This window comes from Amphibalanus amphitrite, unplaced genomic scaffold (genome assembly GCF_019059575.1).
Source record: "Amphibalanus amphitrite isolate SeventyFive unplaced genomic scaffold, NRLGWU_Aamphi_draft 001029F_arrow, whole genome shotgun sequence".
Lineage (NCBI taxonomy): Eukaryota > Metazoa > Arthropoda > Thecostraca > Balanomorpha > Balanidae > Amphibalanus > Amphibalanus amphitrite.
In genome coordinates, this window is record NW_024882523.1 from 1 (window position 1) to 17791 (window position 17791).

The window sequence follows — 17791 nt, forward strand, 5'->3', positions numbered from 1 at the left end:
CTGTATAACGCAGAGTATGACAGTCTAACCGCAGTATGACGTCTAGTATAGTCAGGTGACCTCGGCATGAAACCAGGTATGGTTAATGGCTACCTGACACCACACTGTATGGGTGCAGGTATGGTGACAAAGCATCGTAAAACACCGAGTATGGCCATCTGACCACACCGCATGGCGCTGAGATGTCACGTGTCCTCAAACTATTGTTAGGTATGACACCAAGTATGATCATACCTGCCGGAAGGACAACGCTCTGGCACTAAACAACATTCGAGAGCGATTTATCAACGCACCAGCCATCATTCAACAATGGTTTCGCCGGTACACCGATGTTTCAATCAACACAGAGTACAATGGTCACTCGTCAGAGAAAAATAGCACGCACCTGCTACCTTTCCCAAGTCAGTCCAGGCTGATACCACCTTAAACGTCTGTGACGTTCCGTGCGTGACGAATAATTCGTCACGCTCTGTCCGTGACGGTCCGTTCGTGACGTTCCATCCGTTACGCTTGGCAACACTCTGTAAAGATATGTACACACCGTAACGCCTAGTACAACCCACGATGTCTCAATCATCTTGGTTGATTCTTGGCGTTCACGACATTCGTATCGTAATGATTGTTCCTTACCAAGACAATCTGTACCATTTCGTGATCTTAAGTAACATCCCGTGATATTTCGTAACAATCTTCAGACATTCCATACCGCTCTATAACATCATATGGCCGCTTTATGACATTTTGTGACATTCCGTGACACGTTCGTGACATTGTACAATATTTCATGACATTTCGTGACACTCCATCCTACTCCGTTACATTCCGTTATGCTCCGTAACATTCTGCCCTAGTCCATGACATTTCATATCATTCTGTGACATTTCGCACCATTCCAAGACCACTCCATGGAAGTTCGTGACGTTCCGTGACCACTCCGTGACATTTCGTGACGTCACGATCACAGTTCGGTGGTGGACTCGACGGGCGACCTCTGCAGGTAGCTGAAGTCGCGCCTCTCCCGGAATGTGACGTTCTCGTTGGTAGCGCTGATGGATTGGGCGTCCACCTCGTCTTCAGAGGAGGACCTGTCGAAGAGCAGGCTGGTGATGAGGTTGAAGGGAATGGTGAAGGGGAAGTTAACCTCCGAGAAAATCAGCGCTGGATAAATGAGTACATTGTTTCCAAGACAACATTCAAACAGCAATTAGTTTGATGTGATAACTTCATCTGGTCGTAACCTTGGACGTTATCGAAGGCTCAAATGCATTTACAAATTAAGAATGCGAAGGCAAAAATGTAAGGCTGTCATTTGATAAGTTCTAGAGAAAGTAAATTAATATTTCAGTCTATGAAGCTATTCAACGTGAAGCTAAGCGGTTTCAGTGCATAGTAACGTTATTGCGCGTGCCGCCGTTCGGCTGTATTTGACGATATTTGTTGATATTTAACACCACGCAAGATGAGCAGCGTTCAGCGGACTATTGAACCCAAGAGGACTGTGCCATGCAGAAATTGACCCGTCACCAGTACCGAACCTTGGGTTAATGCTTCAGCAGTGGACTTTCAGCAGACCTATGGTGGGTATGTGGGGCGACATAGCAAGCTCCCTTTTGGATGCAAGCCTTTCTACGCCCATTAAAACAATCATCCGAGTTAAATCATGACAGAAAGTGCAAAACGAGCCCGCGTACCACAAAGGATCTAACAGGTTGTCGGTGCAGTTACGGAGAATCTTGGTTACGAAACACGATCTTTGTAGACAGTAGAGCTGTGGCCGAAGTGTTCTCAGTGACTTACTGTTGGTAAGAGCTAAATCCTCAGCATGTGCCATGTGAGCCCCCTCAGGTGCTCCCGTAACTCACTGCTCATATAGGGGATTGTCGAAGGCGCTGAGCTCCTCCGAGACATGCTCCACCTCTCGTAGAACGTCCCTCGTCACCCTGTACTCCCGAACCCCGTCCTTGACTATTGAGATCTCCTCGTGAATTTCACTGCACCAGCCAGCACCAGGCAGGCACCAGAGGAACAGAGGGTTAGAGAGCACCACAGCACCAGACGAGCACCAGCGGCCGTCACCAACTCTGTCACCGATGGAATCATACACAGAGAGAACGGGAACCATTAGGAGGAGGAGACCCATACAGGACTTATGACGGACTTTATGGTATGGCGCAGAGTAAGGGCTAGAAGTTCAAATAATGTTGTACGTTAAGTGGTTTCTCGAAAAGGCTAATGAATATGGAGGACAGAAATAAGGCAGTTGGGGCACCGACAAACACCACTGGGCAAGGGCATGGAAGAACAGGAAAATGCACTTGCTGCCAAGTCATCAGTACAGCATCAGACCCATGGAGGACATGCTTATCATTACAAATGTCGACATTATCAACAGCCTAAGAAGAAAGGTGTAAGTTAAATATTAGTTGTTATGATTCAGGCGAAATGTAATGCACCATTAGCAGCTCTAACCTCTTGAAATATGCGATCGGTTTCATGCATAAATCCGTACCATCCATGAACCCCACAGTAGTTAGACCATGCAAAATCATCCATACCACAGCCCAAAGACAGCGGGATTATGTATTACCCACTACATCCTAAAGTATTTATATACAAGACATCTCGCCATGACTATCCCCAGTACTATCTGCATTACTACACCTCCCCCACCCAGCGGACGAAGTTGCTGATGATGACCTCACCTGATGATCTTGTTGTCGAATCTGCTGTCGGGCTGGAAGGGATCTGACGACCTCATCGGGTGGTGGTCCGAGGGCGTGGCGTGGCCAGAGTCCTTCCCTGTGAACATGGCGAAGGACATGCTGTCAGAACTAGGCTGTAAGACAGCCACATGAACGTGTAAGATAAACCCATACTATCAGTTTAAGCATCTAGATGAATAGGGAGCGATCTAACTTAGTTCCATTTTAGCTTGCAGCTACTCCAGAGGCATCAAGACACACAATACCCAGCATTCATCACAATTCTCTGACATTCCAACGTTTCGCTCACCATATAAACTCAACATCTTTCTTTTCACTAGTCGATGTATCACCGAAAATAATCTAAGAAAAGAAAGCCAAGTAGAGCAGAACGCATACAAACTTCACATTTCATTAGTCATACAATAACTTGTTCCCTCCTGATACCACCGTTCCTCTACGCATGTCTCTCAGGAAAGGAAGCTTCTACGCATACATCGATATCCAAGTGTGTCCCTCAGGGTTCTCTTAACACGTCTCGGCCTTCTCTAATCCCATCTCACTGCCACCGACCTGTGGACGAGTTGCCGTCCTTTGTGATGTAGCTGATGCTATCTAGGTTCAGATAGTGAGGCTGATCGCTCCGGAAATCCAGCTGAAAGTCGTTCACGCTGTCGTCGTCCACTGGCACGCTCATTTGGAGTACCTGAAGTGTAGGAGGGATAAGTGAGGGTTTGGTACGATCCTATGCAATGCTTTGTGGTATGGAAGAACGAGTGAAACTGAGTTAGAGTCATGTGAGAATCATGATAGTCGAGATAGAATGAGAATGCGTGAACGGTTCTTTCGACGACAGCAATGTTCTGATGTCCGCAACTTAAGAAAAAAGACGACATTCTGCATGAAAACTTCGCATGTCGTCAACCTTTATATCAAAGCGGTTTCTTTCTCCATGCCACTACTTCAATAGTGTCGAGATTAACTAAAGGAGCAATCATTTCTTAGCTTGAAAAGACAATTTAATTACATAGAGAATATCATATCATTTATCAATATCATATATCAATAATTACACGTACAAACGAAATATTGAAATGAACGCCTGGATTGTTGTATTGCCGCCATGATATCGTTTAAACGTTCCAGGACCACCCTAAGCCTCAAACAGACCTCTGCCCCCGTCTCACCTGCGTTTCATACTCTTTCAGACTGGGCTCCACCAGATACGGCTCATATTTAGGAATAATGAGCGTCCCCTCCGACTTGGAGCGCCTGTGTCGTCTATACCGGGACCATAGTGTGCAAAGGTGGATAATTCCACATAGACTGACGAAGGCGATCAGACAGCCGAATACCAGCAGGGCGACCTGGTAACTCTCCAGCGCCTGAGGGAGGAACAACGGGGGATGGTGAGTTTTTGTTTCGTGTTTCTCTTGTTTTTCTTGTGAAATCAAGGAAAATGGTGACCATGGCAGCGAATTTCAAGCGAATGACTTTATAAAAATGAAGCATTCAAGTCAAATCTCTTCCTTTTCTCAGGAAGCGGCTATATATCTTTTTTATCGGAGCTCGATAAATATTTTGCTTATCTTTTTTTTTGCAAATGCACATGATATGAGGCGATAGGACACATAAAATGGCTACACATACCCAGGTTGAGACCGCAAAATCGCCCCCTTTCCCCACTCTTTCTTACCGTGCCATGGGTAACCTGTCGCGTTGTGACTGTTGGGGTAACTACGAGGGGGCCGCGTACGTCCTCCACACGGGCCCCCAGGCCGGCAGAGAGGTAGTAGGCTATCTGACTGCGCGCCCGGGCTCCGGTGATTGTGCTGCAGAGATTGAAAAAGAGTTAGCATGCGAGACATATTACATGTTAATGAGTGGGATGGCATTTGTTAGTGCCGTTAAGACGTATGTTTGGACATTTTCGATCAGGGCAACTGATAGCTATTAATGACAACTTATAGTGACAGTGCATTGATAGGGGACAGGACCGATACAAGCTCATCAATTAATTGCTGTGCTGACATTAAAAAAAAAAAACACTGATAAGCGAATGAAATAATATAAAGTGAGTTTACGTGAACGTTCTAACTAGCGATGTCAATTACGGAAAATCGGAATACCGATACCAAACCAAATACCAACCAAAACCATGGGGAAATACCGAAATCAAACCAACTTGGGAAAATGAGGGCAATACCAACTTTTTACCGATTTCTTGGCCTCTAATACATTAGTGAGGGTTCATGATGCCAACAAAATACCAAACACAGTACGATTGAAATACCAAATACCAAGTTGGTATCGGTTTGGTATCGGTATACCAAAAAGTTGGTATCCGATTAACATCTCTAGTTCTAACCTTCCAACATTACATTTATTGATAACAACATCAAATTAAGCAACTACTAAATCGTTTAGTGCAAGCAAAACCTCGCTATTTCACCAACTAGACCCACAGTTAAGATCTACGGACGATCTTCTGCCTCCCGTGTATGACTTCAGGTCACACTCCAGTATCCCCAAGTATGACGTCACCCCGTACCTGTCCAGTCGGCCGCTGCGGCGCGTCAGTATGACGTCAGAGCGCGGATCGATGACGTAAAACCAGACGTCAGTGCCGGCTGGATCTGTCTCGATGGAGCCGTTTTCGGAGATGTAGCGACGGGAGTCGATACGTTCCACGCCAACCACCAGATCTGAAGAGGTCAAGGTTAGAGGTCAAATGTGCGATGTCAAGGGGTCAGAGGTCATGAGGTCATGGGGTCAGAGGTCAAGGTACATAGGTCAAAGAGACAAAGGTCAAGTTAAAGAGGTTATGGCGTCAGAGTTCATGAGGTCAATCGACAGAGGTCAATGGACAGAGGTCAAAAAGACAATGGTCAAACTACAGAGGTTAGAAGTCAGACGTGAGAGGTCAAGGGTCAGGGTCAGGAAGTCAAAGGTCATAGAGTAGAGAACAGAGGGCGAGGTTTGAGGTCAGGTAACAAGAGTTATGCATCCATAAATAGTATCACCAGCATCATTTACTAGCCGACTTCAGTGCTTCCTTCTAGCCATCAATGATTATCATTTCACCATTATCAACAGTAAACCAAAAAAAAAAAAAATGACTTTAGAGCCACCAACTAAACGTCAGCCCAGTCCTTCCTAACGTCAGTCCGGTCGACCTATCATCAACGTTGACCTATTAGTCACAAAGACTTTCTTTCCAACCAGCGGTGACCTACCATCTCCAGCGAGGTCCTGCAGCACCTTGATCAGCTTGGCCTGGTGGCTGTTGACCGTCTCTGGAGGCGCGTCACGCACCACCAGAATCATACGGTTCTCAGGGGTGATGAGGTTTATCTGTGGAGGAGCATCGAGCGGTGTTAGTTTTCTAAGTGAGAACGCTGTGACGTAAAAATAGAGACTCACTAGACTGGCACGTGGTTAGGACATTAGCACTGAATTATAAGAAAAGATTGCACAAACATATGATAATCTGGTATTCTGACAACTGATATAACACAATTTTGGCGTTATACTAATATCATTCTTAAATCTGAAATGTATCTCCATGCGATTGTAATATTCTCCAGTGATACTGGCATACACTCTCCCATGATCATGATGCCCATAAGTATCCAGAACATGATGCCCATTACAGTCATTACTATCCAGAACAGTCTCACCAAATCACTACTTGTCCCCTCTAAACCCCTGCCACATATACCAAAATCGCTACTAACCAGGACGGGTACGCTGGTCTCCATGATATCGCCAGTGCTGCTGCTATCTCGGGCCAGCACGGTCAGGTTGAACGGTAGCTGCTCGGGCTTCACAGACCTGTGGACAGAATAAATACAGACAGCGTGAGGGTGGTGGCATTAGAAGGGCTACGGGAAAAACGGTGTCACCTGGGCTTTGGGAGCAAGTTAAAAATAGCATCAGACTTGACTGTTTCAAGCGAGGTGACAAAGCATAACGAACTAACATGTGACGATTATATATCTTTCCAATGTTCAATAGTCACGTCTCGTCTCTCTTCGTCCCAATTTTCCTCCCTCACTCCTATCCTCTAGTACTCCCGCTCTCTTCTTCCCTTATCCTTTCATCTACTCTCTCTCTCTCTCCCCCTCCCTTCCCTCCCCCTCCCCCTCCCCTCCCCTCCCCCACTCTCACCTGAAGCTTTTGGCCGTACTAATGATGCCCGACTCTGAATCTATGTCGAAGTAGCCGAACTGGTTGGAGTCGCTGGATATGTGGAACGTGATCCTGCTGTACTGGCCGGCGTCACCGTCACGAGCCTGCGCGCGATACAGAACTCATAGAGTCAGTAAAGACAGGCTGGAGAGCACAGCAGACTTCATAATCCTACAGACAGACTTCAGATACCATCGAAGTGAAGTAATCTTTGTCAAGCATTGTTCGAAGCGTTATTGCTGCTAGAACTAAGAGTACAATGCATACAGAGCTAGTGAACTGAGTGAAATGTGGATACACAGGAACATCGCAGATTCAGGCAAAAATCCTTGCTCTTCTTATGAAAAACTGTTATGCAGAAGTATTTTCAACGACAGAGTCCATAAAATAAGCTTTTCGAAACTCGCCTGTCCCAACTGATAAACGTCACTAGCCTGTCCCAACTGATGACGTCACTTCCATACCTCCTGATGACGTCACTTCACTAGCATATGTTCTGATGACATCACTACCATACCTCCTGATGACGTCACTAGCATATATCCTGATGCCGTCACTGACCATATCCCCTGATGACGTCACTGACCTGCACTCTGATGACGTTTGTACCGAGCTGCGCCTCGCGGTCGACTGCAGTCAGGTACCGTCCCGGCGCCACGGCACTGTAGGCCTGGCTGAATATAAACTCGGGACGGTGGTCGTTGCGGTCCTGCACGTTAACCACCAGCTGTGGGACAGAAAATGGGGTATTAACTAACAGACGGAACACTAACTACCAGCTGTAGGATGGAATGGGACGTTAACTAACAGACGAGACGTTACAATATGAACTCGGGACGGTGGTCGTTGCGGTCCTGGACGTTAACCACCAGCTGTGGAATGGAATGGGGCATTAACTAACAGACGGGAGTTACACTATAAACTCGGGACGGTGGTCGTTACGGTCCTGGACGGTCACGTTAACCACCAGCTATGGGACAGAAAACGGCACGGTAACTACAGCTGTGGGATGGGATGGGACGACAAGAGTAACAACAAGAGTAACATCGAAATATGGACTCTCGACAAAAAATATCCACCACAATTAATAAAACAATGCATTAAAATGATCAAATACAATAAAGAGAATCCCCAGCCGGCAGCCCAGCCTAAGCCAAGTCATAAATCCACAAAGAGAAAAAAGAGAAAATTCACATCAATGCAGCTGAAGAGTCTTGTCCAACAATTACCGACGATCGCTCTCCAGATTTCACCATAACATGCGTTACATTGTCCAGGCTGTGGCGGACCCCTACTCACCGTAGCGATATCCCTCGCCGGGTCGACCATAACCGATGAGGACCGCAGCCTCAGTCTCAGTCTGTACCTCTGCTGCTGCTCGTAGTCGATGGGCTCAGTAGCTACCCGGACTTCACACGAGGCACCGCGTATTACGGCAGAGAAATGACCTGCGAGGAAGTTAAAGTTGAGGGACTGAGCTATGGACATCATGGCGACATCGTGATTCCAAACAAACTTAAACGTTTGCTGTATGTTCTATTTTTGTTTGAGTGTTAAGAACAGGAGTCAGATTGCATTTCCAAAGCCCACCGTAGCGATTCGCCTACGCTATTATTTAGCCCCTTCCCTGAAAACCTAGCATTCCATCTCACCAAAACGCTCCAATCCCTCTCCATACCCACGTTACCAACCACGTCAGCACTGACGTCATACCTTCCTCATCGCCTCCGATGACGTCACAGCGCAGGTCGCCCGCCGACCTCGGCACGTTAATCAGGGTGATGGATTTGACCAGGGTACCGGCGGCCGCGTTCTCCATTAGTTCGACAGAGTGCTCCCGATCCGCGAATGAGACGCCTTCTGTGGGAGCAAACAGAAAGTCATGAGTAAAATACAGCGGTTTGGAGACTCAAGTCGGCACACCATGTGCACATTTCACTGCGACATTACGGAAGCATCTACTGAGAGCCTCCTTCGAAAAAAAAACAGCTTCCAAAAGTTTCCCATTGCTCCCATTCTCATTGCTTCCCGTGCTTTTAACGTGGTCCAACTTTCACATTTGATTCTTATCAGCCAAAGCATCTACCCCTGACTTCCGCTGCACAGGTCCAATTTCTAGCACAAGGTTCTCATAAGGTTTCGTTTATCAATGTGGTTCCACTATGTTCATCTATAACATGTTGTTCTCAATGGTTCCATCTCTCTACCTTTGGGCTCCAGCGGCCGGCTGGGCTGTCCCCGTCTCTCCACAAATATGGGCAGAAGGACGGACGAACTGAGCTCCGGGGTTCCCAGGTCAAACGCAGTCACCTCCAGCTGAAAAAATGAACAGGTAATAAAATGTGATTGGTAGCTATGACAGGAAATTCCTCAGCGAACGATGCAATCGTCAAAAAACAAGAGAACTAGGAAATGTCTGGAAAAACTAGTAATATGCCAGACGCTAATTGTATTTTTTTAGCGATTTTATATGGACTTCTCGACAACAAATTCCAAAATACTTATTGACAACTCACTTCCTCCCCTCCTCTCTCCCCCTCTCTCTCTTCCCCTCTCTCCCTCTCTCTCTCTCTCTCTCTCTCTCTCTCTCTCTCTCCCACTCTCCTTACCTCGTATTTGGTCTCTGCCCCTGCCGACAGGGGTTCTCTGATGGACACATCTCCCGTCTCTGGGTTCACCGTGAAGAATCTCTCAGCTCGACCGGAGCCGGTAACAGCATACCGCACCTGAAAATCACGCGTAGACAGTAGGTATCCGAGAATAGCACAACTGACGTATATACCTTCACACATAGACAGACAGTCGTCACCCGCACGTAACACATCGTATGTGTTACGCACGTGAAGTGTGAACCCTATTACAGTCAACTGACTCACAGCCAATTACAACCAATGAATCATTTTATTGAGGACAGTCTATAAGAGGAAAGAAAAATGTGCATCGCTACCGGAATAGCCAAGGGGATTCGAAGTCAACTCTCTTTACGCAACGCGCATTTACTTGTTCATCTATCTGCGGTTATTTACATATGAATTCCGTAACTTGCTACTAGACACAAGGTCATATTCTCTGCCAGAGCATACTCCAAAGTTGGTACACAAACATATACTCTGGCTCCCAGTACGCTAATTGGTTTCGTTCGTGACAGTGCTTACCTTATTACCAGGCGCGGTGCCGTCCGAGTCGATAGCTCTGAGAGCCGCGATGACCTGACCGGGCCGGTCCGACTCCCTCAGTTCCACGGGACGCGGTACCTCGGTAAATACCGGAGGCAGGTCGTTTCTGTCTTCCACCTGAGCGGGAGAAGGTGAGAAATAGGTCAGGTTAGGTCAGATTATCGGGTCTCCTGGCGAAGGTTGGTAGAATTAGATGGAAATGGTGGAGATGAGCAGAATCGTAAAAAGAAAAGAACAATGCACTACATGAGTTGTAATGGAAATCAGAGAGACGTTTGTTTTGAGGTTAGACAAATTGAAATACCAAGATGAAACATCCGGAATGAAGTGATGAAAGTAAGCGGAAGGCATTAAATAATGTGACTATAATACTTGCTGAATGATGCGACTGATCGACATAAAATATATGAATTTTGTCAATGACTCATGATTCAGCACGTTCAAACCAACTTCGATACAATGCTGCGCAACATGGAAGAGGGCACAAAGGACCAAAATAATAGATCCCAGACCAACTTAACCCACGTGCTGTTTCCAGCAGTTCCCAATTCTGACCTGAATGATAACAGTCGCCGTGGCGTCGGGAGAGTCAGCTCGATTCTCCTCTGTTCCAATGACCAGCACATGGCGACTCTCGCGCTCATAGTCCAGCCCACGCAGAGTGGTGATCAGACCTGAGACACAGGTCACATAGGGGTCACGGGGGTTCACAAGGGTCATGCTGAGGTCATAGTTAGGTAACGACGTAGGAAGTTGATCATAAGGTTACGAAAAGACCTCGATAAAGCTAATGAAGGGACACAGATAGGTCAGAAAGGTCAATGATGAGCTAGAGAGGTCAAAGAGGGGCCACAGGAATGTCACGAGATGTCACATGTGGGTGCTCCAACAGCGAGATAACGGTCATTAGACAATAGACATTTGTCATGTGTAGCAGTCCGACTAGCTCTGATAGGTGAGACTTTAGCTAGGGATGCAAAAGTTCAAAGTAGCTAGCAAAAGTACTTACCGGTCTCGGGGTTAATGTTGAAGAAGTCACGCGATCCTTCCCGTATGACGTAATGAATAGAAGGCCGGGAGTCCAGATCCACCGCCTGAAAGCAGTGCATATGATGTTAGCATGAAACAAACGAACAATCGTTCACCCTACTGACCTGAAATCTTCCAGCATGCATAGATACAACACGTTCACTTCAACCGCATCAGCGTATAGCATGTTCTAACTGATGAATAACTTCATCACCATACAACATGTTCACCACACTGACCTGAAGCCTGATGACATCATCATACAACATGTTGACGTGCACCCAGAGTTGACAGCATGTCCTGACTGGCCTGCACCCTTACCACATCGCCATACAACATGTTCAACTCACTGACCTATAACAACATGTTCAGCTAACTAACCTGCACTCCAACCACACCATCATACAACATGTTCACCTACTGACCTGTACCCTGACAACGTCCGCGTACGGCGTGTTCTCGGGCACTGAGACGTCGTAGCGAGTCTCTCTGAAGACGGGCGGCTCGTCCTCCGTGTCGCTGACAAATATGGTGGCCGTGGCAGTGGCGATCCGCGGGTCCGCAGCGCCGTCCTTAGCCGTCACAACCAGGTAATGCACCTGAGGGAGACGGACAGAGATTGATTTTTGCACGCACCTCTCGAGTTAACTTTGAAAAACGAATTAACGGGCTGGGTTTATACAAGAAATTCGCTGTAGTGTATATGTTACAGGCCGTATGAAAACTCAGTCCGTTTGCAAACGGCCTGGCCCGATTCAGGCCGTTTGCAAACGGCCTGGACAGCCCAGTCAGTATGCAAACGGACTGAAAAGTCAGGCCGTTTGAATACGGGCTGAAATTCCAGGCTGTATGCAAACCGCCTGAAATTTAACCCTCGCCCGCACATGCCATTTTCCCATCCTAGAACGCACATGGGGGGGGTGGTTGCCACCCCCCCCGCGCCATTTCGTTCCTGTTGGAGATAGAGCTTAGCAGTAAAGACCAAAAAGATTCTTTGGGAAGAGACGAATCCAATGATACCCAGTTTTACCTTCTCAGGTCAGTCATTGACCTTCCAGGTCAGGTCAAACTAAAAAATGTTGCTGTTTTGGGTCACCGTTGGATATCAAGTGCGCTGCTTATCAAATACCGATGACGATGCTGTTTTCTGGTGCCAAGCCAGCTAGAACCTCTTTGTCACACTATCCGACCAGAATTTTGCTGCTGAGGTCATTTCAGGTCAAGTTAGGTCAAGGTCAATTATATGTGTTTGTATGTCTGTGTGTGTCTGTGTGTATACTGATGTTTGCACCGATTGTTTTTGGGTCCATATCACATGAAATCATGATCTGAGAAGCTTTTACCAAAAATGCAGTCAAAAAACTTCACAAAAAGTAAATTCAGCTTGCCTAAAACGCAATTATCTTAGATGACCTAGGTTGACCTTGACCCTGACCTTGACCCCTGTACATCGTCGAACAACATGTTCCATGATAGGTGGGAGGTAAGACTGGCAAAAAAGGCCGAAATCAGGGTGTCAAAAGCTCACAAGGCCCATGGCAAACGCAAGATGTTGAGAATTGGCCATTTGGGTCATGACATGACCTGAAAAACAAGGTCATATCTCCGAAACCAAAAATCACAGAAACTTGAAATTTTCAGTGGACATCAAGAAAGGATAGAGGAGCAGCTATACGAAAAATCAGCCTTCTAGCTCTAAAAATGTTGAGTGCAGAGCAGAAAGACTGCCTGGGGGGGGTGGCAACCACCCCCCCCCCATGTGCGGGCGAGGGTTAAGGCCGTTTGCAAACCGTCTAGGCCGTATGACAACTTTCCAGACACCAGGCCGTTTGCAAACGGTCTAGGCATTTTGAAAACAATCTGGTCTGCATGACGTTACAGCTGGACAATGCTGAGTTTGTTGAAGCACGGCCGTTTCATGACATTACATGACACCATGAAATCCTGAGGTGCATTCGGCATCCGGAAAAATATTGTCACTCGGATGTTCTCCGCCGCAAAACTATTGTTGAGCGCCTATCTTCAGCATGTCTCGTTATCGCGATACCGTTCGTGATCCCCGATGATTCTCGCTAGTTCCGGACAATTCTCCCTGATTTTCCCGATGATGAATGCAGGCCTGGTCAGGAAGAGATTAGCAGAACTGAGACCCGGCCCGTATAGCGCCCGGTCGACCCGGGCCTCCCCCGGACTTCAAAGTTTCGCCTTCCACCGCAATGGTCGAGTATTGCCGGCGTACGCCACCGGCCAGCCGCCGGCGGTCGAGCGGGCGCGGTGAGGACTCTAATGTGAACCAGTGGCGCGGGAACTTCTTCCAGACTGGGGGGGGGGGGGGGCTGAACCATAATAGAGATCAACCTAGGGTACCCCCAAATGTAGGTTTCTCACCGGTTTTAGGCCACTTATTTTTCAGACCTTGGCCTTTTCAACAAAAAAGAGAAAATATTTGCAAAAAGTCATGTATTCCGTCTCAGCCAAAACTACCGTTTTGACAACCTGGAATAAAGGTATTAATCTGCCAAATGAGTTGCCGAGCCAGTGAAAGAGGTGGACTTTTCACACACACGCTTTCTTCCTTTGTGACCCACAACCCCTAATTTGGGGAGGACAAGTTGCCCCAACGGTTCCTGACCTCATGAAAAGTTGTGGGGCACCGCCCCCACGGCCCCAGAGCTGTGGTGGCAAGCTTCCCCCACTGCCCCCTCCCCCGATTCCCGCGCCTATGTATGAATCCATGAAATTATGTTGGTAGATTTCCGATTTCGATTCCTCCAGCTGGGGGGCTCAAATACATTACGAGCCCCCCCCCCCCAGCCGAAAAGTTGGAGGAGCTCAGCCCCCGCTAGCCCCCCCCCTCGGTTCCCGCGCCACTGGTGAACTCTGATGTCCATTGCGCGCTCCTGCGTTTTATGCCGCAAAATAATCGGTGAGTCTAGTAGTGATACGTTTCACCAGACTTCACCAGTAGTGGCTTTACCAGGCTCCATCAACTGGATGGCCGTACACAGGCGGACCGTGAACTTGGTCGAAAAACGGCCGGGTCGAGCATCAGCACAGTAAGAAAATGTTCGACGTATGTAGACGAATCCTTTGGCCACATGGATGCAACCTGTTACCTGATCATCGACCAACCTGGATCCATTAAGTTCAATCTTCAGAGGCTGTTGTACTTCGCCAGACCGTTTGAAAACTGACTAGGCCGTTTTCAAACCGTCTATGCTGTTTCAAACTGCCTAGGCCGTTTTCATACGGCCTGATATTTCAGGCGGTTTGCAAACGGCCGGCTTTTTCAGGCCGTTTTCAAACGGCCTGACTGGGCCAGGCCGTTTGCAAACGGACTGAGTTTTCATACGGTCTGTAACATATATGTGCCCGGTTACGGGACGTTCTTTCCCCGGCCAAATGCATGATGCGGGTGCCCGCTGTACAGATAAAAAGTGGCCCTTGTAGAGTGTAAACGGTAAGAAGTTGACGACGGCTACAAATGTATTTGTATTTTGTTTGTATTTGTATTTACATTTAAGAGCGATCCACATACACAATGCGTGGCGATTACTGCCCAATGCTCCACTGCGTGATGCAATTGCCTCTTGGTAGTACGGTGTGTTCTGAATTAACAGGCATCTGTCTCTACTGATTAATCCTCTTTCATGGGTAACTGCTCTATTGGAGGATAACTGTCCCTCTGAAGGTTGACAGTATCCCCTCAATCCGACTTACCCCCTGGTTCTCGTAATCGAGTGGCCTTCTGGTACGAATCTCCCCGCTGGTGGGGTCGATGGAGAACGGAGAGCTCTCTGGCACCGAGAAGAGTAGAGCGGCGTTGGCACCGGCGTCCTCGTCTACCGCCTACGGAAGAGGTAGAGATTCCGAACGTCAGGACGGAGAGCTGCATTATTCGAACACTGATCGCTACTACTGACAAACGGAACAGTATACGAACGCGTGACCTGCAGTAATGCACTCGTCGTAACTCGTCGCTCTGTCCCAAACTCACCTAACCCATCCCTCTCTCAAACTCACCCTAACTTGTCCCTCTGCTCACACTCACCCTAACTCATCCCTCTCCCCTCACTCACCCTAACTCGTCCCCAAATTCCACACTCACTCTAACTCATTCTTCTGCTCACACTCACCCCAACTCGTCCACACTCACCCTACCTCGTCCCTCTCCCTACACTCACCCTAACTCGTCCCTCTACTCACAGCTCCACACTTACCCTAACTCGTTCACACTTACCCTAACTCGTCCCACGAACAGATCCGTCTCTCCCTCCCGCGTGCGGAAGGTGTACGGCAGGTTCAGGAACTGCGGGTTCTTGTCGTTGATGTCCGATACACGGATATTCACCACAGCTGTGGTGGCCAGACCATCCGGGTCCGACGCGCGCACCATCTGTCGGGGGAGACAAGAAACACAGACGTCAACCAGAGAAGGGCGCTCCTCATTCCAACAAACGGGGCGTTCCACGACAAATCGACAAATAAAAAATTAAATTTGCACCCTCATATTTTATTTCTCGTTGAAAACTGGTGTAAGGGGTTGTGATGGGCGGGGAAGCCAGCTGTGGCAAGGATTTTTTTCTCCGAACAACGGTTTCCGAGATATAGCCTCGGGCAATTCCTGGAGGTCGCGCTGCAGCCCTATGTTTGGCGGCCTATAACTCAGAAACTATTGGTTTTCTACGATAAAAACTTGATATGGTTCAACTCACAATTAGCCAACAAACATTTTGGCCATCTCGGATTTTCAATTTTTGAAAATTTTGATCACGTGACCTTTTGACCTATTTTACGAAGAGTGACCTTAATATTTTCCCCACTGAAAGTTGCAATTTTGTCTAATGATGATTAAAGCCTTATCAATTTTCATTCATATGCGAAAATAAAAAAAGTGGATATCGCCCTGCGTTGACCTCAGGTCAGGTCATTTTTATGACTTGTCCATTATTACGAGCGGGAGCGACAGCGAGATCTCGAGAATAAAGCAAGATAGCGACAAGCAGTAAACGTTGCAGGGTACAAACGGATAAGGTCTATAATTTCTACTGAGGTCATTTTCAGGTCAGGTCAAAGATGACGTCACAGGAGCAAAAAGGAAGTCAAAATTGCGGCACAACATATATATGAAGTTTTTCTCGAATAACTTTCAAGGTATCCCAGCTAGGAACAAACCAATAGCACCATCGTGATCCTCTCGTCGATCCGCATCGAAACATATGTATGTTGACCTCGAAAGGTCGAAAGGTCAAAAGTTGACCTTAGGTCACGTGACGAGCGGGAGCGACAGCGAGATCTCGAGAATAAAGCAAGATAGCGACAAGCGGTAAACGGTGCGGGGTACACACGGATGAGGTCTATAACTTTTACAGAGGTCATTTTCAGGTCAGGTCAAAGATGACGTCACAGGAGCAAAAAGGAAGTCAAAATTGCGGCACTACATATATATGAAGTTTTTCTCGAATAACTGTCAAGGTATCCCAGCTAGGAACAAACTAATAACACCATCGTGATCCTCTCGTCGATCCGCATCGAAAGATATGTATGTTGACCTCGAAAGGTCGAAAGGTCAAAAGTTGACCTTAGGTCACGTAACCTAAGGTCAACTTTTGACCTTTCGACCTTTCGAGGTCAACATACATATCTTTCGATGCGAATCGACGAGAGGATCACGATGGTGCTATTAGTTTGTTCCTAGCTGGGGTACCTTGAAAGTTATTCGAGAAAAACTTCATATATATGTAGTGCCGCAATTTCGACTTCCTTTTTGCTCCTGTGACGTCATCTTTGACCTGACCTGAAAATGACCTCAGTGAAAATTATAGACCTTATCCGTGTGTACCCTGCACCGTTTACCGCTTGTCGCTATCTTGCTTTATTCTCGAGATCTCGCTGTCGCTCCCGCTCGTAATAATGGACAGGTCATAAAAATGACCTGACCTGAGGTCAACGCAGGGCGATATCCACTTTTTTTATTTTCGCATATGAATGACAATTGATAAGGCTTTAATCGTCATCAGACAAAATTGCATCTTTCAGTGGGGAAAATATCAAGGTCACTCTTCGAAAAATAGATCAAAAGGTCACGTGATCAAAATTTTTCAAAAATTGAAAATCCGAGATAACCAAAATGTTTGTTGGCTGATTGTGAGTTGAACCATAAAAAGTTTTTATCGTAGAAAACCAATAGTTTCTGAGTTATAGGCCGCCAAACATAGGGCTGCAGCGCGACCTTCTTCTTCTTCTTCTGCATCCCGCCGCCAGCCCGCTCAGGGGGGCGGCGGCGCAGGCGGGTCGAGCGGCGGCTCGGTCCGCCCGACACCCTCGATGAAGTCGACGACCCTCGCCGCCGGGCCGCCGAGGACGTCGACCAGGCGAGGGTCGACACCCCAGCGGCGGCGGCGGGCCGCCTCATAGGCCGGACAATCGGTCAGCAGGTGCGTCACGCTGTCGGGCTCCCCGCACGCGGGGCATTCGTCGTTGGCTGCCAGGCCAATCTTGTAGAGCGTGTCGCGCGTCAGCGGTGATGTGCCGGTCCTCAGCTGGGACAGCGTCACCGACCCCCAGCGCGCCAGGGAGTCGTGGCCAGGCGTGGGGTCCGGGTGCGGGTGGGCAGCGGTTGTCCTCCGTCGCGACAGCTCCCGGACATGGCGCGTGACGGCGGCCCGCGCACTCGATAGGTCAATCGGTGCA

General features: G+C 47.8%; 1 protein-coding gene across 2 annotated transcripts in view; it reads right to left on the reverse strand.

Annotated features, from left to right (window-relative positions):
• The window catches only part of LOC122369378 (cadherin-99C-like), a 66999-nt gene continuing 49208 nt past the window's right edge, over positions 1-17791 (reverse strand). The window contains exons 18-38 of one of the 2 annotated variants that reach the window (XM_043344082.1): positions 15339-15494; positions 14819-14947; positions 11524-11697; positions 11079-11163; positions 10625-10743; positions 10049-10186; positions 9503-9619; positions 9101-9209; positions 8607-8753; positions 8193-8341; positions 7480-7620; positions 6873-6997; positions 6440-6536; positions 5939-6056; positions 5254-5407; positions 4399-4534; positions 3890-4087; positions 3276-3408; positions 2703-2799; positions 1863-1991; positions 1-1085 (exon numbers count right to left, since the gene is read on the reverse strand). In XM_043344082.1, the coding sequence (XP_043200017.1) occupies positions 959-1085; positions 1863-1991; positions 2703-2799; positions 3276-3408; positions 3890-4087; positions 4399-4534; positions 5254-5407; positions 5939-6056; positions 6440-6536; positions 6873-6997; positions 7480-7620; positions 8193-8341; positions 8607-8753; positions 9101-9209; positions 9503-9619; positions 10049-10186; positions 10625-10743; positions 11079-11163; positions 11524-11697; positions 14819-14947; positions 15339-15494 (2778 nt within the window). In that variant the 3' untranslated portion in view covers positions 1-958. The remainder of the gene's footprint in view (positions 1086-1862; positions 1992-2702; positions 2800-3275; positions 3409-3889; positions 4088-4398; positions 4535-5253; positions 5408-5938; positions 6057-6439; positions 6537-6872; positions 6998-7479; positions 7621-8192; positions 8342-8606; positions 8754-9100; positions 9210-9502; positions 9620-10048; positions 10187-10624; positions 10744-11078; positions 11164-11523; positions 11698-14818; positions 14948-15338; positions 15495-17791) is intronic. The other variant, XM_043344083.1, reaches the window with a different exon arrangement.